The 24,534-nt window shown below is 45.2% G+C and overlaps 2 protein-coding genes across 5 annotated transcripts in view; one reads left to right on the forward strand and one right to left on the reverse strand.

Annotated features, from left to right (window-relative positions):
- LOC137344377 (F-actin-monooxygenase mical1-like) overlaps nucleotides 1-24,534 on the reverse strand; it is a 130,208-nt gene that overhangs the window by 62,124 nt on the left and 43,550 nt on the right. For all 4 annotated transcript variants that reach the window (XM_068007274.1, XM_068007273.1, XM_068007271.1 and 1 more), the window contains 8 exons: nucleotides 19,516-19,617; nucleotides 16,996-17,151; nucleotides 13,385-13,485; nucleotides 11,462-11,719; nucleotides 10,163-10,278; nucleotides 7,639-7,765; nucleotides 6,659-6,740; nucleotides 5,347-5,494 (listed from right to left, as the gene is read on the reverse strand). In XM_068007274.1, coding sequence (XP_067863375.1) covers nucleotides 5,347-5,494; nucleotides 6,659-6,740; nucleotides 7,639-7,765; nucleotides 10,163-10,278; nucleotides 11,462-11,719; nucleotides 13,385-13,485; nucleotides 16,996-17,151; nucleotides 19,516-19,617 — 1,090 coding nt within the window. The remainder of the gene's footprint in view (nucleotides 1-5,346; nucleotides 5,495-6,658; nucleotides 6,741-7,638; nucleotides 7,766-10,162; nucleotides 10,279-11,461; nucleotides 11,720-13,384; nucleotides 13,486-16,995; nucleotides 17,152-19,515; nucleotides 19,618-24,534) is intronic.
- rpl10a (ribosomal protein L10a) overlaps nucleotides 1-24,534 on the forward strand; it is a 142,407-nt gene that overhangs the window by 29,828 nt on the left and 88,045 nt on the right. The window lies entirely within an intron of this gene.

The raw sequence follows: 24,534 nt of genomic DNA on the forward strand, positions 1-24,534 counted from the left end.
CATTTGCTACCCTCTAATCTTCAGGCACCTCACCTGTAGCTGTCGATGATTCAAATATCTCTGCTAGGGGACCTGCAATTTCCTCCCTAACCTCCCATAACGTCCTGGGATACATTTCATCAGGTCCCGGAGATTTATCTACCTTGATGCGCGTTAAGACCTCCAGCACCTCCCTCTCTGTAATATGTACACTCCTCAAGACATCACTATTTATTTCCCCAAGTTCCCTAACATCCATGCTTTTCTCAACCGTAAATACCGATGTGAAATATTCATTCAGGATCTCACCCATCTCTTGTGGTTCCGCACATAGATGACCTTGTTGATCCTTAAGAGGCCCTACTCTCTCCCTAGTTACTCTTTTGCCCTTTATGTATTTGTAGAAGCTCTTTGGTTCTCCTTTGCCTTATCTGCCAAAGCAATCTCATGTCCCCTTTTTGCCCTCCTGATTTGTCTCTTAATTCTACTCCGGCAATCTCTATACTCTTCAAGGGATCCACTTGATCCCAGCTGCCTATGCATGTCATATGCCTCCTTCTTCTTTTTGACTAGGGCCTCAATCTCCCGAGTCATCCAAGGTTCCCTACTTCTACCAGCCTTGCCCTTCACTTTATAAGGGATGTGCTTACCCTGAACCCTGGTTAACACACTTTTGAAAGCCTCCCACTTACCAGACGTCCCTTTGCCTGCCAACAGACTCTCCCAATCAACTACTGAAAGTTCCAGTCTAATACCATCAAAATTGGCCTTTCCCCAATTTAGAATTTTAACTTTTGGGCCAGACCTATCATTCTCCATAGCTATCTTAAAACTAATGGAATTATGATCACTGGTCCCAAAGTGATCCCTCCGCTAAGGCCCTTTCTGCCTGCATCATTGTGTGAAAGATCCCTTGGCACTATATGAAGAAGAATGGGGCTATTGGATTGCCAGGGCTAAGCAAATACAGGAAATGGGAAGAGCTCATGCTCATAAAGGAGCCTGCCCGATTTTCCTGTACTCAATGGCCCGGGCAATCCAATAGTACCCGGTGCTGGAACAGGAAGATCTTCTCTAGAGAGTGCTCCAGGTTCCGCCCTCACCCAACACCACCAAATACAGATTAATTAGTCATTCATTCATTATTACTGTTTGCTGAGCACTAATTGTCTGATGTGTCTGCTCACACAATAACAGTGATTACATTTCAAAAGCAATCCATTGGATGTGAAGCACTTTGGGACATCCTAAACATATGAACGGTGCTATATAAATGCAAAAGCAAAATACTGTGGACGCTGGAAATCTGAAATAAAAACAGAAAACACAAAAGAAGCTCAGCAAGTCAGGCAGCATCTGTGGAGAAAGAAACAGAGTTAACGTTTCACTATTCCCTTCTCCCAGTTTCTCCGTCTCCGTCGTCTCTGTTCTGACGATACCACCTTCCGCACCGATATGTCTTCCTTCTTCCTCAACCGAGGATTCCCCTCCATTGTAGTTGACGGGCCCTCGACCGTGTCCGTCCTATTTCCCGCACTTCTGCCCTTACCCCATCCCTTCCCTCCCAGAACCATGATAGGGTCCCCCTTGTCCTCACCTGCCACCCCACCAGCCTCCACATTTAACGTATCATCCTCAGCCATTTCCACCACCTCCAGTGTGATCCCACCAACAAACACATCTTCCCCTCCCCTCCCCTTTCAGCATTCCAAAGGGACCACTCCCTCCGTGACACCCTGGTTCACTCTTCCATCACCCCCAACACCCGCTGTCCGCCCCACGGCACCTTCCTGTACGAGCATAGGAGATGCAACAACTGCCCTTTCACCTCCTCCCTTCCCACCGTCCAGGGCCCCAAACACTCCTTCCAGGTGAAACAGCAATTTACTTGTACTTCCTTCAATTTAGTATACTGTATCCGCTGCACACAATGCAGTGTCCTCTACACTGGGGAGAGCAAACGCAGACTGGGTGATCGCTTTGCTGAACACCTCCGCTCTGTCCGCAAGCATGACACTGACCTGCCAGTCGTTTGCCATTTTAATTCCCCTTCCCGCTCCCATTCTGACCCCTCTGTTCCAATGAAGCTCAATGTAAGCTTGAGGAACAGCATCTCATCTTTCGTTTGGTTAGTAGTGGACAGGTCAATGGATGTTATTTATATGGACTTCCAGAAGGCATTTGATAAAGTCCCACATAAGAGACTGTTAGCTAAGATAGAAGCCCATAGAATCGAAGGAAAAGTACGGACTTGGTTAGGAAGTTGGCTGAGCGAAAGGCGACAGAGAGTAGGGATAATGGGTAGGTTCTCACATTACTTAACATAAGAACATAAGAAATAGGAGCAGGAGTAGGCCAATCGGCCCCTCGAGCCTGCTCCGCCATTCAACAAGATCATGGCTGATCTGATCCCAACCTCAAATCTAAATTCATGTCCAATTTCCTGCCCACTCCCCGTAACCCCTAATTCCCTTTACTTCTAGGAAACTGTCTATTTCTGTTTTAAATTTATTTAATGATGTAGCTTCCACAGCTTCCTGGGCAGCAAATTCCACAGACCTACTACCCTCTGAGTGAAGAAGTTTCTCCTCATCTCAGTTTTGAAAGAGCAGCCCCTTATTCTAAGATTATGCCCCATAGTTCTAGTTTCAGCCATCCTTGGGAACATCCTTACCGCATCCATCCGATCAAGCCCCTTCACAATCTCATATGTTTCAATAAGATCTCCTCTCATTCTTCTGAACTCCAATGAGTAGAGTCCCAATCTACTCAACCTCTCCTCATATGTCCGCCCCCTCATCCCCAGGATTAACCGAGTGAACCTTCTTTGTACTGCCTCGAGAGCAAGTACGTCTTTTCTTAAGTATGGACACCAAAGTATGTACAAAATTATGAGGGGCACAGATAGGATGGATACTAAGGAGCTTTTTCCCTTCATTGAGGGTTCTATAACAAGGGGACATAGATTCAAGGTAAAAGGCGGGAGGTTTAGAGGGGATTTGAGAAAGAACTTTTTCACCCAGAGGGTGGTTGGAGTCTGGAACTCACTGCCTGAAAGGGTTGTGGAGGCAGGAACCCTCACAACATTCAAGAAGCATTTGGATGAGCACTTGAAATGCCATAGCATACAAGGCTACGGACCAAATGCTGGAATATGGGATTAGATTAGACAGGGCTTGATGGCCGGCGCGGACACGATGGGCCGAAGGGCCTCTATCCGTGCTGTATAACTCTATGACTCTATGACTCTATGACTCAAAACTGTATGCAGTATTCCAGGTGCCGTCTCACCAATACCTTATATAACTGCAGCAATACCTCCTTGTTTTTATATTCTATCCCCCTAGCAATAAAAGACAACATTCCGTTGGCCTTCTTGATCACCTGCTGCACCTGCATACTAACTTTTTGATTTTCTTGCACTAGGACCCCCAGATCCCTTTGTACTGCAGTACTTTCCAGTTTCTCGCCATTAAGATAATAACTTGCTCTCTGATTTTTCCTGCCAAAGTGCATAACCTCACATTGGCAGGATACGACTAGTCGAGTCCCGCAGGGATGTGTCTTGGGGCCTCAATTATTCACAATATTTATTAACGACTTAGATGAAGGCATAGAAAGTCTCATATCTAAGTTTGCCGATGACACAAAGATTGGTGGCATTGTAAGCAGTGTAGATGAAAACATAAAATTACAAAGCGATACTGATAGATTAGGTGAATGGGCAAAATTGTGGCAAATGGAATTCAATGTAGACAAATGTGAGGTCATCCACTTTGGATCAAAAAAGGATAGAACAGCATACTTTCTAAATGGTTAAAAGTTAAAAACTGTGGATATCCAAAGGGACTTCGGGGTTCAGGTACATAGATCATTGAAGTGTCATGAACAGGTACAGAAAATAATCAATAAGGCTAATGGAATGCTGGCCTTTATATCCAGAGGACTAGAGTACAAGCGGGCAGAAGTTATGCTGCAGCTATACAAAACCCTGGTCAGACCGCACCTGGAGTACTGTGAGCAGTTCTGGGCACCGCACCTTCGGAAGGACATATTGGCCTTGGAGGGAGTGCAGCGTAGGTTTACTAGAATGATACCAGGACTTCAATGGTTAAGTTATGAGGAGAGATTACACAAATTGGGGTTGTATTCTCTAGAGTTTAGAAGGTTAAGGGGTGATCTGATTAAAGTTTATAAGATATTAAGGGGAACAGATAGGGTGGATAGAGAGAAACTATTTCCGCTGGTTGGGGATTCTAGGAATAGGGGGCACAGTCTAAAAATTAGAGCCAGACCTTTCAGGAGTGAGATTAGAAAACATTTCTACACACAAAGGGTGGTAGAAGTTTGGAACTCTCTTCCGCAAATGGCAATTGATGCTAGCTCAATTGCTAAATTTAAATCTGAGATGGATAGCTTTTTGGCAACCAAAGGTATTAAGGGATATGGGCCAAAGGCAGGTATACAGAATTAGATCACAGATCAGCCATGATCTTATCAAATGGCGTAGCGGGCTCGAGGGGCTGAATGGCCTACTCCTGTTCCTATGTTCCTATGTTTAGGCACTTTAGAACCTTCTAGACTAAACATTGATTTCAATAACTTCAGATCAGAACCACTGCTCCCATTTTTTCGGTCAGCTGGTGCTGGTAATGGTTCTGCTGCTGCCATTTACAGCTACTCCTGATCAATCTTTTGTTTCTTCACCTGTCCCATTACCACCTTCCTTGCTTTGCACCAACTTCCCTTTTGTCATTTAATCACGTGTGCCCTCCACCCTATCAGAGACCTTCCCTTTTGTTCTTTCCTCCCCTCTCTCTCTCTCTCTCCCCCCTTTCCCTGGCTCTGTACTTGCTCAAAAACTTTAACTCTTTTAACATCTTCCAGTTCTGACGAAAGCTCTTTGACCTGAAACATTAACTATATAATTGCAAGTTCTTTCTTCTCTTTGTAAATCTCAAAAACAGGATCCCAGCCCAGACAGATCCAGGGGTAGAAAGCAGTCAATGGTTAACAATGAACACCAATACCCACAGATACACACGTAGAGGAAAGAAAGAACTTACATTGCCTTTCATGAGCTGAGGATGTCCCAAATCGCCTTACTTTTTAGTACTTTTGAAGTGCAGTCACTGTTGTAATGTAGGCAGACACTTCAGACAACTTGTGCAGAACAAGATTCCATAAACAGCAATGAGATTAATGACCAGATAATCTGTTTTAGTGATGTTGGTTAAGGAATAAATATTGGCCAAGACACCAGATTGGCTGCACCTCTTGTTGGAGCATCAATCTATCACACCACCAAGGGCAGACAATCTCAAAAAGGTCGGACATGAACGATATATTTAATTTCATGCAACTCACATAAGGTCTGGACGAAATCGGTGAATGAGCGCACACAACGCCAGGCCACTCTTCCAGGACGTTGTCAGGTCGACCACCTTTACGTTCTTGTACCCTTCTGTGTGCTGTTGGCACCAGCTCAGGAGCTCCTCATAGCCCCCGACAGAATCTGCAAGAAGGGGCAAAGGTCACATTCAGCGTGAAGTCAGCTAAAGAGGCTGTGTGTGTGAGAATAGGATGGGTTACCTAAAGCATCCTGGTGCTGATGTGTGGCCAACTTCTTTCTAAACCCTTACAGAGAATTACATTCAACAAAAATGTTTCTTTTTATCTTTTCACTGAATGCACCTCCCTTAAATGGTTTGGTCGATGAATGCACTGTAAATGCTTCATAAATGCAAAGTAACTACATCATAAATGCATTATGAATAATCAATTACATATACACGTACATATACACACAAATAGATACAGGTGCACATGGACATACATGCACACCGTATGTACCTGCATACACACAGTGGGCAGTGCAAAACGGGCAATAATCAATTTGCATTCTACTCCATTTTCTTTTTGTTTGAAATCAAATGGTTAGAAAATCAGGCAAGGTGTAAACAGGCCGCTGATTCACCATTGCCTGTTTTTGCGCTACCGTCCGAGACAAATTTCACTCCCAAACACACGTATATACACACATCGAATGGTGATCAGGAGCAGGAACCCTGGCAGATTTCTCCCCTTCCGAGCCCAAAAGTAATAAAGACAATTGCAGTGCTGCTACTGCTGTGCTGGCTGGGATCAGTTAACCCAGCACAGAACAGGCACTGAACTTGGACTGTCGAGTCTGTTTGGCCCCTCTACTCATTGGGGAAACAATACGTACAGTATGAAGCAAGCACTGCGACACAACTGAGAAGAATAACACAATCCTGGAGTTCGGCAGATGAGGTGCCAGCTCTGTTGACGGCGCATTGATACAGGGAAAATCAGCCAGGGTACCTCCTCCTGGATACTATCCAGTGACCATCACTGGAGAACGAGTACAGGACTAAGCTCGGCCGTGGGGCCCCTTACTACAGAGTCATCTGCTGACGTTCACTGTCAAGGCTCAGACGTGAATAATGGCAACTTGGGCCATCTATCAGAGGGTGCCCAGTGCCTGTAGATCTGTGCCCCAGCAAAGACTCAGCACCATCAGGAGATGAGGGGGGGAAAATCGACGAGAAAATTAAATATCATACAGAGGAATCAGGTTTTAAAACAGCAATGTGGGGAATTCTGACGCTGCTTCGATTAGTTACATGTGAGACTCTTTGTCCGCTCAGTGTCTTACCATTTCGGAGCATTTTCCCCTTTGTCTGTTTGGTCTCCTTCTCCACGTCTGTGGTTCCTCCTACATCGTACAAATGTTGTACCTTAAATAAAGGAGACAGGATAAATGTAGTCCTGAGTCTCTGGGTGTTACATCATTAAATTAGAGACTGAACAGGTCTCTAATTTAATGAGCAACTCCAGATAAGTTGTCTTTACACAGGGTTGCAAGAATGTGCATGCATCAACAATAACAACTTGCATTTATATAGCGCCTTTAACATAGTAAAACATGCCAAGGCGCTTCACAGGAGCGTTATCAAACAAAATATGGCACTGAACCACATATGGGGATATTAAGCTTGGTTAAGGTGCGTCTTAAAGGAGGAGATAGAAGTAGAGAGGCGGAGAGGTTTAGGGAGGGAATTCCAGAGCTTGCAAAGAACATGAAATATCATCAGCTGAGGGATCACAACACGGACATCCAGGACCAGGTCAAAGGTCACAGGTCACGTGTCACCTTTTGCCCCAATGACGGGAGAAGCTGAACTGTAGCGTTGACTCCACTGGAGCACTGCGGTTATCGAAAGCATCACGAACACGTCAGCCCCGCACAGAATAAAGTGTACGTACCCTACACGCGTGCACCTGTTGTTAAAGGGCACTTTATTTTCCCTCCTTTTGTGTGGGTCTCCCAGGGTTACACACCATTCTCTAGCTGTGGGGGCCGGCAGGCGGCCTATGTCATTGAGCAGCAGCAGCAGCCTGGCAGGATCTGAATGGTAACTTCCCCTCACTTTGGATATGACTTGGCCTCCATTTGACACCGTCCCCAAAGGCAGACGAAGTTACCATTCCGATTCTACCAGCTGAGGTAAGAAACCCTTCACATGTAGGTACTTCCACTATTAATATTGTAACTTACAGTCAGGCAGCAGTCATGTCCTGTCCCAGGACCAACACCTTCATTAGTGATGGCGGAACATGTCGATAAGCACACACCTGGTGAGGTTTGAAGTAGCTGAGGTTCAGGTTGGGATATCGAGTGACAGGGTCAATGCTGTACCGACTAATGTTCTTGTTTGTGTTTCCAGGGGTGGTCTGAGACAGCAGCTGATAGATACTCTCCCTGAGAGAAGGATATTCAACAAGAAAACAATTGGAAGGATGATAGGTCAGTAGCTGAATTCAACAAGCTAAAAAATGGAGGATGTCAGATTAGTTTTGCTCGATTATCTTTGAAGTTGAAGACAAGACCTCATGAGATTAAATAGATTGAGATACCGATCACAACACAGCCAATTGTACTTGGTCTGCGGAAGGACTGACCTTGACAGGTCCAATAACCATTTCTTATCAAGTCTTCATCTCTAAAGCTTGAGGGCCGCTGCAGGCAGCTATGAGGCGGTTTTGTTTCCTCGGTGTTGCCGACAATCACGATTTACTCACAAATCCTTTTGTTTGTGGAAGTTTTTTAAATGCTTATAATTCAAATGGGAAATTTAAACGTGATGTTTAAGTTTCCCATGTGAAGTCCAAATATTGAAAAAAATTCTCCCAAATTACCGGGCGCACAAGTAATTCGGAAATGTTGGTAATGCTGTTTATTCACGTTCTTTTTTCACTTTAGCCTCCCTTATTTTGTCAAACATGAGTACTACTCAACAACAACAACATCTTGCATTTATATAGCGTCTTCAACATAGTAAATCGTCCCAAGGTGCTTCACAGGAGTGTCATCAGACAAAACTTGACACCGAGCCACATGAAGAGATATTAGGACAGGTGGCAAAAGCTTGGTCAAAGAGAGTCTTAAAGGAGGAGAGAGAGGTAGAGAGGTTTAGGGAGGGAATTCCAGAGCTTAGGGCCTAGGCAGCTGAAGGCACGGCCACCAATGGTGGAGTGATTAAAATCGGGGATGCGCATGACACCAGAATTGGAGGAGTGCAGAGATCTTGGAGGGTGGTAGGGCTGGAGGAGGTCACAGAGATAGGGAGGAGCGAGTCCATGGAGGGATTTGAAAACAAGGATGGGAACTTTAAAATCGAGGCATTGCCAGACCGGGAGCCAATGTAGGTCATAAAGCACAGGGGTGATGGGTGAATGGGACTTGGTGCGAGTTAGGATACGGGCAGCAGAGTTTTGGACGAGCTCAAGTTTATGAAGGGTGGAAGATGGAAGGTTGGCCAGGAGAGCATTGGAATAGTCAAGTCTAAAAGTAACAAAGGCATGGATGAGGGTTTCAGCAGCAAATGAGCTGAGGCGGGGGCGGAGACGAGCGATGTTACGGAGGTGGAAGTAGGCGGTCTTGGTGATGGAGCAGATATGTGGTCGGAGGCTCATCTCAGGGTCAAAAAGTTCTCCTTTCAGCTGGCACAGAAGGACCATGAAGGCCACGGGCATATATATCATTGATTGGTCATTCATCTCATTTGCTGTTTGTGGGATCCCTGCTGTGTTCAAATCGGTTGCTGCATTTGCCCACATAACAACAGTGATTGCACTTAAAAGGTTATTTGATTGGTAGAGCACTTTGGGATGTCCTGTGCATTGATGCTCTGTCTTTCTTTTGATCGTATGATGTTGCCCCATATTTGGACGATAGGGAATCAGGAGGAATCAAGTTGCAACACATTTTTCCCCATCTCTTGAGATCTGATATCTCATTACCTCATTCAGTAGTATCCCACGTTAATACCTACAGAACTCTTCTAACAAAAGGAGGTGGAGTAACAGATCAACACAGGCCTTCAGCTCGACTCCTTACAGCTCAGAGCATTGGCGGTGGTCTCTACAGACTCCCTGCAGACTGAGTGTGGGCCAACTGTTGTTCATACTTTACAATCTTTGTTGAGTATTGGCTAATTTCTTCCACTCCTAAATATTTACCAATAATTTTTCTTCCCCCAGTTTTTTCCCTTATGCAGGGCATGGTTCCATGGACAGCGCTGCCCTTCGTACCTCACTCAAGAAGACCACTCTTCATTATTTGAAGGGAGATGGGGGAAGAAACCATAGTGTTCCTTAAAGCAAGGGATTAACAGGTGGTTGGAGGGAAGTCCATGGTCGATGAATCATACATGGGCTCTGGATGGAGCGACTGGCCGAATGACCTTCTCTGGCACTGGATTTTCTGTTGTTCTGATTGTTGTGTTTGGACCATGCCTGTAGGTAGTCTGTGCAACTGCAGTGGGGCATCACAACACAGCCCGACCCTACCTCGCCCAACATTCAGCACCGTGCATTTCCAGTAGGGTGTCCATAGATAGTGATCAGGAAAGGGAGCCTGCCTGATTTCTCCCCCTCCCACCAAACCAGCGGACACCGAGGGCAACTGAGACTAGAGTTGAGTCTGGTACCATCTTGTTCTGCATGGCCGGAGGCCACACCAGCTGCATTTATTCAATGAGTAAGAACGTTAGACAAATTCCAAACTTTACAAAGAACCATCTCCAGCCCCCTCAAATAATAAACAGATAGAAAAGGAGGTAAATGGCAACATGTCCAAACACGTCCCCAGTCTTACCTCTCCGCCAAGAGCTCCACAGGGGCAATCCCCATTCCCCATTTCCGCACCAACCACGCAGTGTCAAATGCCGCAAGGAATCCACGTGCAATTCCAGTCCCTAACGGCCAGAAGGGCTGAAAATGAAACAGTTGTGGGAACAAGTGGAATTTCACTCATTTACATACAGCAAATCCTGGGCACAACATGTCAAGTTAAATGACACACTACAAGAAGGCCTAGCATGAGGCTTAGAAGGAGCGATTCTCGGCTTGGGTCAGTTGGTAGCAATCTTGTCTTTGAGTCTTCAAACACCAGTTATGACTTGAGCACATAATCTGAGCTGACATTTCAGTGCAGTACTGAGGGAGCTCTGCATTGTCGGAGGTGCGCCCTGATGGGTTAGCTAGTATATCCCAAGCAGGGGAGAGTGCAGCCTCTGAGAAAATCTCAGGCCCGTCAGAGTGACTTGTATGTCACTTTTTCTCCCAGTATATCCAGTCAGCAGCTGACCAGGAATGTCCCACATACAACCCTTGGTGTGTGCTGCGTCAGCTGATCTCAGTCGAGCAATGCTACAATTGCCCAAAGTCCCTCTGGGTGAGGGTGAGGGAAATCACCCAGGGTTCCCAATCCTGATCGCTATCCAGTGATACCTGCTGCAAGGCCACCTACATGGATCTCAAGTGATGACAGGATCGGGCTGGGCTGTGTCGTCCGTCTGGTAGGAACGCCTTCTGACATTCACTGTCAAGGCTGACACATGGAGGCTAGTCACCTGGGAGAGGTTCTAGAGGGCAACTGACATCCATGAAACCACAGCACAGCAAGGACTAAACATCTTCAGCAGAGGAGAAAATTAGCAAGAAAAGTTTTAAACAAAAGCTAAAATGAAACATGTGAAAATGTAGCTGTTTACACCAGAAAAGTCTTCAAATCAGACATGTGAATGCATTTCTAACCAATCCCAATGGATGGACCAATCCCAATGGTTGGACCAATCCCAATCGATGGACCAACCCCAATGGTTGGACGTATCCCAATCAATGGACCAATCCCAATGGATGGACCAATCCCAATCGATGGACCAATCCCAATGGTTGGACCAATCCCAATGGATGGACCAATCCCAATGGATGGACCAATCCCAATCGATGGACCAATCCCAATGGATGGACCAATCCCAATCGATGGACCAATCCCAATGGTTGGACCAATCCCAATCGATGGACCAATCCCAATGGATGGACCAATCCCAAATGTCTCCAATATAAAATCCCACCAAACAAAGGCACTTTTCTGTAACCAGCAAACACTCACCTCCACCAGACAGTCTCCCACCAGAGCCACCAGCAGCCGGTGCCCGTGTCTCTCCTTCACCAAAGCGGCGAACTCTGACCTGTACATGCAGGTGAAATCGAACATCGCCACGTCCGGTTCTCCGCGGTGATTCGTGGCAAATTCCAGATTTGGCAGCTGGTACTTTGTGGAGAAGTTTGCAGCCTCACGAGCATAGCGTAGGAGAGATTCAGAACTGACATTCTGCATGGACAGCAGGGAGTCTGCGTCTTGCTTGTCCTGTCAAAGGCAAGAGAGATTTGATTTTTTTTTCAGGGACTGTTATTGTACTGAATTATCAAATATTCCTAAGTTTGGTAAAGGGAGATACCTGGAGCTGCACCTGATGGCTCAGTGGGTAAGTGCGCCTCATAGTGTAGTACTGAGCCAAACAGGCCAGTCTGAGCTGATCACTTTGGGTGGGCAGGTAAAAGGAAAATCAGCCAGGTTGCCTGCTCCCTGATCCGGTGACCTCTGTTGAAAATGGGTGTGTCGATGTTGAGTGAGGAGAGCATTGGGCATGGGTCCGATTGGCCAAATAGCTCACCCATCTAGGTATGGACATGGAGAATGGTGCCAGACTTCTGCTGAGACCACTGTGGACAAGTCGGTGTCATCGGGAGAGAATTAGGGAGGTATCCGTACACCTGCTGGTGTCCCTCCTGTCGCTGTTTTCGATGTTTTCAAATTGCTCACTACAGGGTGTTTGGGAGTGGAGATTTAACATGGAAGCTCCTCACCAATGGTATCCTGGCACTGAATAGAGGGCTGTAGACAACATTGAGGAGTGCAGCAGACACCACCGTGCTACAAGCATCTTATTATACAAGATTATTGAGCTCTGTCAACTCCGTAAACTTCCCCTTTAAATAGTGCAAGTAAATCCTAGGATCTGCACCAAGCCGTCATAAACTAGTGGATGTGGGCCAATTCCTGTCAGTGATTCCCCACATGTCAAGCTCCCAAACTCAGCTGTGCCATCAAGGAGTGGAATTTGTCTGGGGCGTGGTCAGCATCACTCTGGGCTGCTCTCTTACAACTCCCAGGGCTTCCTATGAGCCACAGAGGTAGAGGCCTGGGCGAATGGGTCACTTGTTGACTTATTTGGTCAATGAACACAATGTTTTAGCAGAAGATCTCAAGGTGGGGGAGGGGGAAGAAAAATTAAATAAATACTGAAAGAATGTTACCTAGGGACATTCTGTACTAATTGCTCACTGTTCATTTATCAGGCTTACTTTTATTCTCCTAATTCTATCTCTGCTCGTCACCGTCTTGTGTTCCTCCTGCTGAAAGGGACAGTCAGCAACTCCAAATGGTGGACCTCCAAGACTTGGCACTGTTCTACACTCCACTCCATCCAGATACCCCGCTCCGAATGAAGGCAGCTGGAGTATCAGTAGGGGTGCTCCTTCCCCAACAGGTCTCAGAGTGCCCCTGGGTTAGGGAGAGGAAAATCAGCCATGGCTGCTGCTCCTGATCCACTGGACAGAATACAGGTTAACATCAGGTGAGGGCAAAATCTGGTGTGGGCTGACATGTCCCCTGCGGTCAAATAGCTCGACATCACTCGGTGCCCAGGCTCACCCATGAAGAACAGCCACTTGAGGCAGGTGCAGAGATCTACTGCATGCACCGCAGGGAGAGTCAGTACCGTCAAAAGACAAGGGGGATGAAACTAGTCTCGGACGACAGCGAATCGGCGAAATGACTACAGCGGAAAAGAAAACTGGATGGGTTGTAAAGCAGGCGGCCGATTCGCTAACGCACGTTTTGTGCTACTGCCCAAGACCAATTTCACTCCCACCATATCTCTCAGTGACTTATTCCCGTGTTTTATAGTAGATTATATGTAGAGGGCCCTCAATAAACAACACATTCGCAAGAAAAATAACCGGGCTTTACCTGATCAATGACTCCATACTTCAGCAGGCTCTGCTTTTTTGCAGTCATCACAAAGTAATGAGTATCATCCTTGTAGTAGACTATGTTTTCCAAGTCAATGCCTGTTTAGCAAACGCAAGATTAAAGTCGGTTTTTTAAAAGCCCCTCACAGTGCATGTTTGAAATGATGACCCTTTTTGACCTATTGCAATCTAAATTCAATTAAGTTTTAAGTGATTGATAGTGAGGAGGAAAGCTGTAGACTGCAGGAAGATATCAATGGACTGGTCAGGTGGGCAGAAAAGTGGCAAATGGAATTCAATCCAGAGAAATGTGAGGTAATGCATTTGGGGAGAGCAAACAAGGCAAGGGAGTACACAATAAATGGGAGGATACTGAGAGGTGTAGAGGAAGTGAGGGACTGTGGAGTGCATGTCCACAGATCCCTGAAGGTAGCAGGACTGGCAGATAAGGTGGTTAAAAAGGCATACGGGATACTTTCCTTTATTAGCCAAGGCATAGAATATAAGAGCAGGGAGGTTATGCTAGAATTTGGTTAGGCCACAGCTTGAGTACTGTGTACAGGTCTGGTCACCATTTACAGGAAAGATGTAATTGCACTAGAGAGGGAACAGAGGAGATTTATGAGGATGTTGCCAGGACTGGAGAATTTTAGCTATGAGGAAAGATTGGATAGGCTGGGGTTGTTTTCTTTGGAACAAAGGAGGCTGAGGGGAGATTTAATTGAGGTGTATAAAATTATGAGGAGCCTAGATAGAGTGGATAGGGAGGAGCTATTTCCCTTAGCAGAGAGGTCAGCGACCAGGGGGAATAGATCTAAAGTAATTGGTAGAAGGATTAGAGGGGAGCTGAGGAGTAATTTTTTCACCCATAGGGTGGTGGGGATCTGGAACTCACTGCCTGAAAGGGTGGTAGAGGCAGAAACCCTCAACTGATTTAAAAAGTACTTGGATGTGCACTTGAAGTGCCGTAACCTACAGGGCTACAGATCAAGTGCTGGAAAGTGGGATTAAGCTGGAGAGCTCTTTTTCGGCCGGCACTGACACGATGGGCTGAATGGCCTCCTTCTGTGCCGTAACTTTCTATGATTCTATGAGTCCACCACTGTTTAACATGGTCATTCATGTCATTCTCGGTACATGGCAGATTTGTGGCAGGGCACGTTGGTGAAGGTTCATGATCGCAGCTTTCACACAGAGAGTTTCCATTTGCTGAACATGGGAGAGGCCCCACGTGGAGGCCAGGCACTACACAGGGAACAGCACTAGGGGACGGCTGGGAGACAGTCCCCCATCTCCCCCTCGACCGTAGAATCTATCGCTGCTGGAGATTACAGCAAAACCTGAGTGAGCGGAGAAAAGGACAGACAATTTCAAATCATTTTTGTCATAAGCCCACATCAAACTCAGGCACTCCCAATGTCCAAACAGCAGATGCACCTTGTCCTCTGCTCCCGGCTTTGGGTCTCTACACAGGAAAGCGTTGTGATCTTCTAAAATGTCATTAGCAGGAGGAATGGAGGGAACTTGCCAAAGTATCAGGTGGCACTAAAGGGAAGGGGCTGGTGGGGTCGGAGGGGTGGGTGGTGATGATAGTTGGTGGGAGGGGTGGATGATTGTGGTTTGGGGGAGGGGTGGGTGGTGTTGTTTTGGGTGGTGGTGGTGGTGGTTTGAGGGGAGGGGGGCTGGCAGTGGTTTGGGGGGATGGGTGTGTGTGGTGGTTTGGGGGAGGGGAGGATGGCAGTGGTTTGGGGGGAGGGGTGGGTGTTGGTGGTTTGGGGGGAGGGGTGTGTGTTGGTGGTTTGGGGAGGGGTGGGTGGCGATGGTTTGGGGGAGGGGTGGTTGGCGGTGGTTTGGGGGGAGGGGTGTGTGTTGGTGGTTTGGGGAGGGGTGGGTGGTGATGGTTTGGGGGAGGGGTGGTTGGCGGTGGTTTGGGGGGAGGGGTGGGTGGCGGTGGTTCGGGGGGAGGGGTGGGTGGCGATGGTTCGGGGGGAGGGGTGGGTGGCGGGGTTTGGGTGGAGGGGTGGGTGGCGGTGGTTCGGGGGAGGGGTGGGTGGCGATGGTTCGGGGGAGGGGTGGGTGGCGGTGGTTTGGGGAGAGGGGTGGGTGGCGGGGTTTGGGGGGAGGGGTGGGTGGCGGGGTTTGGGGGAGGGGTGGTTGGCGGTGGTTTGGGGGGAGGGGTGGGTGGCGGTGGTTTGGTTGGAGGGGTGGGTGGCGGTGGTTCGGGGGGAGGGGTGGGTGGCGATGGTTCGGGGGGAGGGGTGGGTGGCGGTGGTTCGGGGGGAGGGGTGGGTGGCGGTGGTTTGGGGAGAGGGGTGGGTGGCGGGGTTTGGGGGGAGGGGTGGGTGGCGGGGTTTGGGGGAGGGGTGGTTGGCGGTGGTTTGGGGGAGGGGTGGTTGGCGGTGGTTTGGGGGGAGGGGTGGGTGGCGGGGTTTGGTTGGAGGGGTGGGTGGCGGTGGTTCGGGGGGAGGGGTGGGTGGCGATGGTTCGGGGGGAGGGGTGGGTGGCCGGGTTTGGGTGGAGGGGTGGGTGGCGGTGGTTCGGGGGAGGGGTGGGTGGCGGTGGTTTGGGGAGAGGGGTGGGTGGCAGGGTTTGGGGGGAGGGGTGGGTGGCGGGGTTTGGGGGGAGGGGTGGGTGGCGGGGTTTGGGGGGAGGGGTGGAGAGAAGAAATCGGCGATGCTACTTGAATTCTCACATTAGGTTCAAACCCAACCAGCTGAGAAACAGGAAAGAGTTCTCTTCTCAGTCAGATGAGATCACACAGCTTGATCCCAGTGGGTATGAATCGAGAGCACAAGACTGTCTCAATCAATTGAAACCATCTGCAGAATCTGACTCCAGAAGGCTATTGAGACAGAGAGTGTGAGTGTGGGAAATGGAGTTGTCATGGTGGTGCAGAATGAAGGAAGCCTTTGATGGAGATGTAGCAAGTTGAGGTGAGCCAAGCAAGTGAGAGGCTGGTGCTTCATTGGGCAATAGGAACCGATCTGCACCGTAGGAACAGGGGTGGGCCATTCAGCCCCTCGAGCCTGTTCCGCCATTCAATTACATCATGGCTGATCTGTATATTAACTCCATCTACCCGCCTTGGTTCCATAACCTTTAATACCCTTGCCTAACAAAAATCTATCGATCTCAGTTTTGAAATTTTCAATTGACCCCCAGTCTCAACAGCTCCATGAGGGAGAGAGTTCCAGATTTCCACTACCCTTTGTTTGAAGAAGTGCTTCCTGACATCACCCTTGAACGGCCTAGCTCTAATTTTAAGGTTCCTTGATCTGGACTCCCCCCACCAGAGGAAATAGTTTCTCTCTATCTACCCTATTAAATCCTTTAATCATCTTAAATACCTCAATTAGATCACCCCTTAATCTTTCATACTTAAGGGCACACAAGCCTGGTCCATGCAATCTGTTCTCATAATTTAACCCTTTTAACCCCGGTATCATTCTGGTGAATCTGCGCTGCACCCTCTCCAAGGTGAGTACCCAGACCAGGTATCTCGATACAGTCAGCACAGCAGCTGCAAGGTAGAAATTGGTTTCATTCTCAATACCATCCGTGGCCATGTAATGAGAAAGTGAAGCCTCTTTCAGGGTGTACGTTCCTGACCTGTGTCCTTGCGGAGCTGTTGGAAGAATTTCTGGTTGTAGAGGTAGGCGACTCCACTGATTTCTTCAACTTTGGCCTCTGCTGTGCTGTTGTGGTTTACGAAATTGGCCGTGATTCCAATTGCCAATTTTCCTCTCATTTCCTTCTTCTTGAATCCTACAAGTTTCGTACACAAAGCTCACTGAGTTGGTAGATGTTAAGACAGCCCAGCTCCCTTTATCAGGGCTCCATGAGAATAAAGATGAGGGGACCATAAATAAAAATGTTGCTGTCATTGAGCACACCTCAGTGAGTAAAAGCACCACCCACCATGGAAACCATTCAAAGCAGGGAGAACTCATGTCAGCTGTGGCTCAGTGGGTAGCACTCTTGCCTCAGTCAGAAGGTTGTGGGTTCAAGTCCCACTCCAGAGCCTTGAGCACATAATCTAGGCTGACACTCCAGTGCAGTACTGAGGGAGTGCTGCACTGTCCGGAGGTGCCATCTTTCGGATGAGACGTTAAACCGAGGCCCTGTCTGCCCTCTCAGGTGGATCTGAAAGATCCTGTAGCACAATTTGAAGAAGAGCAGGGGAGTTTTCCCCCAGTGTCCTGACCAATCATTATCCCTCAACCAACATCACTAAAACAGATGATCTGGTCATTATCTCATTGATGTTTGTGGGACCTTGCTGTTTGCAAATTGGCTACTGCATTTCTTATTATAACAGTGACTACACTTCAAAAGTACTTAATTGGTTGTAAAGCGCTTTGGGGTGTCCTGAGGTCAAAAAAGATGTTATATAAATGAACGTTCTTACTTTTAAATTCTTGGCCTATGCAGAGTTGATTAATCTCAGCCAGGGCAGGAGCTGGGAAGCTGCATTCAGTATCTCTGGGCCAAGGATGGAAAAGCATCAGCCTGGGTTCCTGCTCCTGATCCCTGGACAGTGCATGCATTAGCTCACTGGGCGACGACAGCATTGGGTGCGGCAGTGACACCCTCCAAAACAAAACAGTTTGCTGATACTCACTCTCTGGTCTTATACCTGAAGAACAGGCACTTGGGCAAGGTTCTAGAGCGTTGCCAGCACCTGTGGAACCTTAACACCAGTGAGAGAGGAGAAAAACGGTAGAAAAAGAGGCCTAATCTTGGACCTTCTTGTCCATCCTGTGGGGAAGTATCTGAACACAGCGCCACAGTTAATATCAGGCACTTTCCATTGAGAAATGAAAGACATCAGCCTACACAGTGCTCTACAGCTCCAATAGGGCACATCACCATCCCCTACACTATTATTCTCTCTATGTTTCATTTCTTCATGCATTTTCTGTGCTTGCCTGCTCACACCTCCTCCTTCACAAGGCTGAATTAGCGAGCAGAATGCATTTAACCCCCTAACTTCCGATGCCAGCATGCTTCTTGCTTTTTGCTTTGCGAGGCCGACCAAGTGTTTTATTTTTTGGTTATGGTGAGGGGGCTGGTTTCTATGTGTCATTTTCTACCACGCACCCTCGCTATGGTCAGGTCGCACTATTTGCTGCAGCAGATTCTCACAGAACACATGCAGCTCTGCTCTGTTTGTCCTGTTTCTAAGCAATGTCATTTGAGTTTTTTTAATTGATAATATACCAGCAGATGTCCTGTGGCATTGCTGCTGGTGCATTGGATGACACACTGTTTTATAAGGACCCTGTTATACCAAGTAATGCACGATGTGTTATTCTGCTGCTGCAGAGCAGCTGTTCTGCTTTGAGGCTACAAATATAGAGGCATTTCAATCGGCATTATTCTGGTGCCGGCATTAGACCAGTTATTTTAATCAGCATTACATTAACGACGATCGGAAGATCCAGGCTGTAGTCCAGTTACTGTTACGTACACATACAGCTCACAATCCTAGCTTTCCTTCTCTTGTTTTAAAGTGTAAATTGTAGATATTCTGACTCCTGTGTGAAATGACCACCCTGGTTTCCTACATTACAACAGTGACTACACTTCAAGAGTTCTTCATTGGCTGGAAAGCATTTCGAGATGTTCTGAGATTGTGAAAGGCAAGATATAAAAGCAAGATCTTTCTTCCTTCTTTTATTTTTTATGTTTGCTCAGGTAATTCAGAGATTACGAACAATCTGGCTCCTGTATCATATTTGTTTCTTTGTTTCACCTTTGTTCCTTTATATTTTTTTTCAAAGTCTGTAGATGTTTTATTTATTTTTTATTAAGCAAAGCAGAACAGCCGCTCTTTAGCAGCAGAATAACACATCGTGCATTACTTGGTATAACAGGGTCCTTATAAAACAGTGTCTCATCCAACGTACCAGCAGAGATGCCACCGGAAATCTGCTGGTATGTTATCAATTAGAGAAACTCAAATAATATTGCTTAGAAACAGGAAAAACAGAGCAGAGCTGCATGTGTTCTGTGAGAATCTGCTGCAGCAAATGGTGTGAGCCGACCGTAACAAGGGTGTTTGGTAGAAAGTAAAATGACAGATCCTAGTGCAGCTTCTGACCCATGTTCCTGCAGATTATTTCTTACCTTCAGGGACGTACTTGCCTCCACCGGCAGAGACAAACACATCAAACTCGTACTCAGACACTGGGTGACCAGCTGGGAGAAGATCGGCTCGCCACCCGATCCCTGTAAAGCAGGGGCAGAGAACTACATCAGATCGAAAGTACACAGAGCTCACGGTGGGTGTGGGTTATACAGAATCCAATACACAAAGAGCACACAGAGGGTGTGGGTGATACAGGATCCAATACACAAAGAGCACATGGTGGGTGTGGGTTATACAGAATCCAATACACAAAGAGCACACAGAGGGTGTGGGTTATACAGGATCCAATACACAAAGAGCACACAGTGGGTGTGGGTTATACAGGATCCAATACACAAAGAGCACACAGAGGGTGTGGGTTATACAGGATCCAATACACAAAGAGCACATGGTGGGTGTGGGTGATACAGGATCCAATACACAAAGAGCACACAGAGGGTGTGGGTGATACAGGATCCAATACACAAAGAGCACACAGAGGGTGTGGGTGATACAGGATCCAATACACAAAGAGCACACAGAGGGTGTGGGTGATACAGGATCCAATACACAAAGAGCACATGGTGGGTGTGGGTGATACAGAACCAATACACAAAGAGCACACAGAGGGTGTGGGTGATACAGAACCAATACACAAAGAGCAGACAGTGGGTATGGGTGATACAGAACCAATACACAAAGAGCAGACAGTGGGTATGGGTGATACAGGATCCAATACAGACTGACGACAAAAGGGCTGTGGGTTATACAGCAGCCAATCCACATAGATTAACTTCCTTGTTCGGGTTATTCCTCCATGAAAGGGTTTTTCATTCTACATATGGGGTACTCTTCCCATGTATGGATTTATTCCCCTCTATCGATGGGTTTATTATCCCCTATCTATGGGTTTATTATCCCCTATCTATGGGTTTATTATCCCCTATCTATGGGATATTATCCCCTATCTTTGGGTTTATAATCCCCTATCTATGGGTTTATTATCCCCTATCTATGGGTTTATTATCCCCAATGTATGTGTTTATTATCCCCTATCTATGGGTTTATTATCCCCAATCTGTGGGTTTATTATCCTCTATTTATGTGTCTATTATCCCCTGTGTATGTGTTTATAATCCCCGATCTATGTGTTTATTATCCCCTATCTATGGGTTTATTATCCCCTATCTATGGGTTTATTATCCCCTATCTAAGGGTTTATTATCCCCTATCTATCGGTTTATTATCCCCTATCTATGGGTTTATTATCCCCTATCTATGTGTTTATTATCCCCTATCTAAGGGTTTATTATCCCCGATCTATGGGTTTATTATCCCCGATCTAAGGGTTTATTATCCCCTATCTATGGGTTTATTATCCCCTATCTATGGGTTTATTATACCCTATCTATGTGTTTATTATCCCCTATCTATGGGTTTATTATCCCCTATCTATGGGTTTATTATCCCCTATCTATGTGTTTATTATCCCCGATCTATGGGTTTCTTATCCCCTATCTATGTGTTTATTATCCCCTATCTAAGGGTTTATTATCCCCTATCGATCGGTTTATTATCCCCGATCTATGGGTTTATTATCCCCTATCTATGGGTTTATTATCCCCTATCTATGTGTTTATAATCCCCTATCTAAGGGTTTATTATCCCCTATCGATCGGTTTATTATCACCTATCTATGGGTTTATTATCCCCTATCTATGGGTTTATTATCCCCTATCTATGGGTTTATTATCCCCTATCTAAGGGTTTATTATCCCCTATCTATCGGTTTATTATCCCCTATCTATGGGTTTATTATCCCCTATCTATGTGTTTATTATCCCCTATCTATGTGTTTATTATCCCCTATCTATGGGTTTATTATCCCGTATCTAAGGGTTTATTATCCCATATCTATGGGTTTATTATCCCCTATCTATGGGTTTATTATCCCCTATCTATGTGTTTATTATCCCCTATCTATGGGTTTATTATCCCCTATCTATGTGTTTATTATCCCCTATCGAAGGGTTTATTATCCCCTATCGATCGGTTTATTATCCCCTATCTATGGGTTTATTATCCCCTATCTATGGGTTTATTATCCCCTATCCAAGGGTTTATTATCCCCTATCTATGTGTTTATTATCCCCTATCTATGTGTTTATTATCCCCTATCTATGGGTTTATTATCCCCTATCTATGGGTTTATTATCCCCGATCTATGGGTTTATTATCCCCTATCTATGGGTTTATTATCCCCTATCTAAGGGTTTATTATCCCCTATCTATGGGTTTATTATCCCCTATCTAAGGGTTTATTATCCCCTATCTATCGGTTTATTATCCCCTATCTATGGGTTTATTATCCCCTATCTATGGGTTTATTATCCCCTATCTATCGGTTTATTATCCCCTATCTATGTGTTTATTATCCCCTATCTATGGGTTTATTATCCCCTATCTATGGGTGTATTATTTCCTATCTATGGGTTTATTATCCCCTATCTATGGGTTTATTATCCCCTATCTATGGGTTTATTATCCCCTATCTATGGGTTTATTATCCCCTATCTATGGGTTTATTATCCCCTATCTATCGGTTTATTATCCCCTATCTACGGGTTTATTATCCCCTATCTATGGGTTTATTATCCCCTATCGAAGGGTTTATTATCCCCTATCTATGGGTTTATTATCCCCTATCTATGGGTTTATTATCCCCTATCTATGTGTTTATTATCCCCTATCTATGGGTTTATTATCCCCTATCTATGTGTTTATTATCCCCTATCTAAGGGTTTATTATCCCCGATCTATCGGTTTATTATCCCCTATCTATGGGTTTATTATCGCCAATCTATGGGTTTATTATCCCCGATCTATGGGTTTATTATCCCCTATCTATGTGTTTATTATCCCCTATCTATGGGTTTATTATCCCCTATCTATGGGTTTATTATCCCATATCTAAGGGTTTATTATCCCCTATCTATCGGTTTATTATCCCCTATCTATGGGTTTATTATACCCTATCTATGGGTTTATTATCCCCTATCTATGGGTTTATTATCCCCTATCTATGGGTTTATTATCCCCAATCTAAGGGTTTATTATCCCCTATCTATGGGTTTATTATCCCCTATCTAAGGGTTTATTATCCACTATCTATCGGTTTATTATCCCCTATCTATGGGTTTATTATCCCCTATCTATGGGTTTATTATCCCCGATCTATGTGTTTATTATCCCCTATCTATGGGTTTATTATCCACTATGTATGGGTTTATTATCCCCTATCTATGGGTTTATTATCTCCTATCTATGGGTTTATTATCCTCTATGTGTTTATTATCCCCTATCTATGGGTTTATTATCCCCTATCTAAGGGTTTATTATCTCCTATCTAAGGGTTTATTATCCCCTATCTATGGGTTTATTATCCCCTATCTATGGGTTTATTATCCTCTATCTATGTGTTTATTATCCCCTATCTATGTGTTTATTATCCCCTATCTATGTGTTTATTATCCACTATCTATGGGTTTATTATCCTCTATGTATGTGTTTATTATCCCCTATCTATGTGTTTATTATCCCCTATCGATGTGTTTATTATCCCCTATCTATGGGTTTATTATCCTCTATGTATGTGTTTATTTTCCCCTATCTATGTGTTTATTATCCCCTATCTATGTGTTTATCATCCACTATCTATGGGTTTATTATCCTCTATGTATGTGTTTATTATCCCCTATCAATGGGTTTATTATCCCATATCTATGGGTTTATTATCCCCTATCTATGTGTTTATTATCCACTATCGATGTGTTTATTATCCTCTATCTATGTGTTTATTATCCCCTATCTATGGATTTATTATCCCCTATCTATGGGTTTATTATCCCCTATCTATGTGTTTATTATCCACTATCTATGTGTTTATTATCCTCTATCTATGGGTTTATTATCCCCTATCTATGGGTATATTAACCCCTATCTATGGGTTTATTATCCGTTATCTATGGGTTTATTATCCTCTATCTATGGGTTTATTATCCCCTATCTATGTGTTTATTATCCCCCATCCATGGGTTTATTATCCCCTATCTATGTGTTTATTATCCCCTATCTATGGGTTTATTATCCCCTATCTATGGGTTTACTATCCCCTATCTAAGGGTTTATTATCCCCTATCTATCGGTTTATTATCCCCTATCTATGGGTTTATTATCCCCTATCTATGGGTTTATTATCCCCTATCTATGGGTTTATTATCGCCTATCTATGGGTTTATTATCCCCTATCTAAGGGTTTATTATCCCCTATCTATGGGTTTATTATCCCCTATCTAAGGGTTTATTATCCCCTATCTATGGATTTATTATCCCCTATCTATGGGTTTATTATCCCCTATCTATGGGTTTACTATCCCCTATCTAAGGGTTTATTATCCCCTATCTATCGGTTTATTATCCCCTATCTATGAGTTTATTATCATCTATGTATGTGTTTATTATCCCCTATCTATGGGTTTATTATCCCATATCTATGGGTTTATTATCCCCTATCTATGTGTTTATTATCCCCTATCTATGGGTTTATTATCCCCTATCTATGGGTTTATTATCCCCTATCTATGTGTTTATTATCCACTATCTATGTGTTTATTATCCTCTATCTATGGGTTTATTATCCCCTATCTATGGGTTTATTATCCCCTATCTATGGGTTTATTATCCGTTATCTATGGGTTTATTATCCTCTATCTATGTGTTTATTATCCCCTATCTATGGGTTTATTATCCCCTATCTATGGGTTTATTATCCCCTATCTATGGGTTTATTATCCCCCATCTATGGGTTTATTATCCCCCATCTATGTGTTTATTATCCACTATCTATGTGTTTATTATCCCCTATCTATGTGTTTATTATCCCCTATCTATGCGTTTATTATCCACTATCTATGTGTTTATTATCCTCTATCTATGTGTTTATTATCCCCTATCTATGG

The sequence above is a fragment of the Heptranchias perlo genome, chromosome 27 (genome assembly GCF_035084215.1).
Source record: "Heptranchias perlo isolate sHepPer1 chromosome 27, sHepPer1.hap1, whole genome shotgun sequence".
Taxonomy (NCBI): Eukaryota; Metazoa; Chordata; class Chondrichthyes; order Hexanchiformes; family Hexanchidae; genus Heptranchias; species Heptranchias perlo.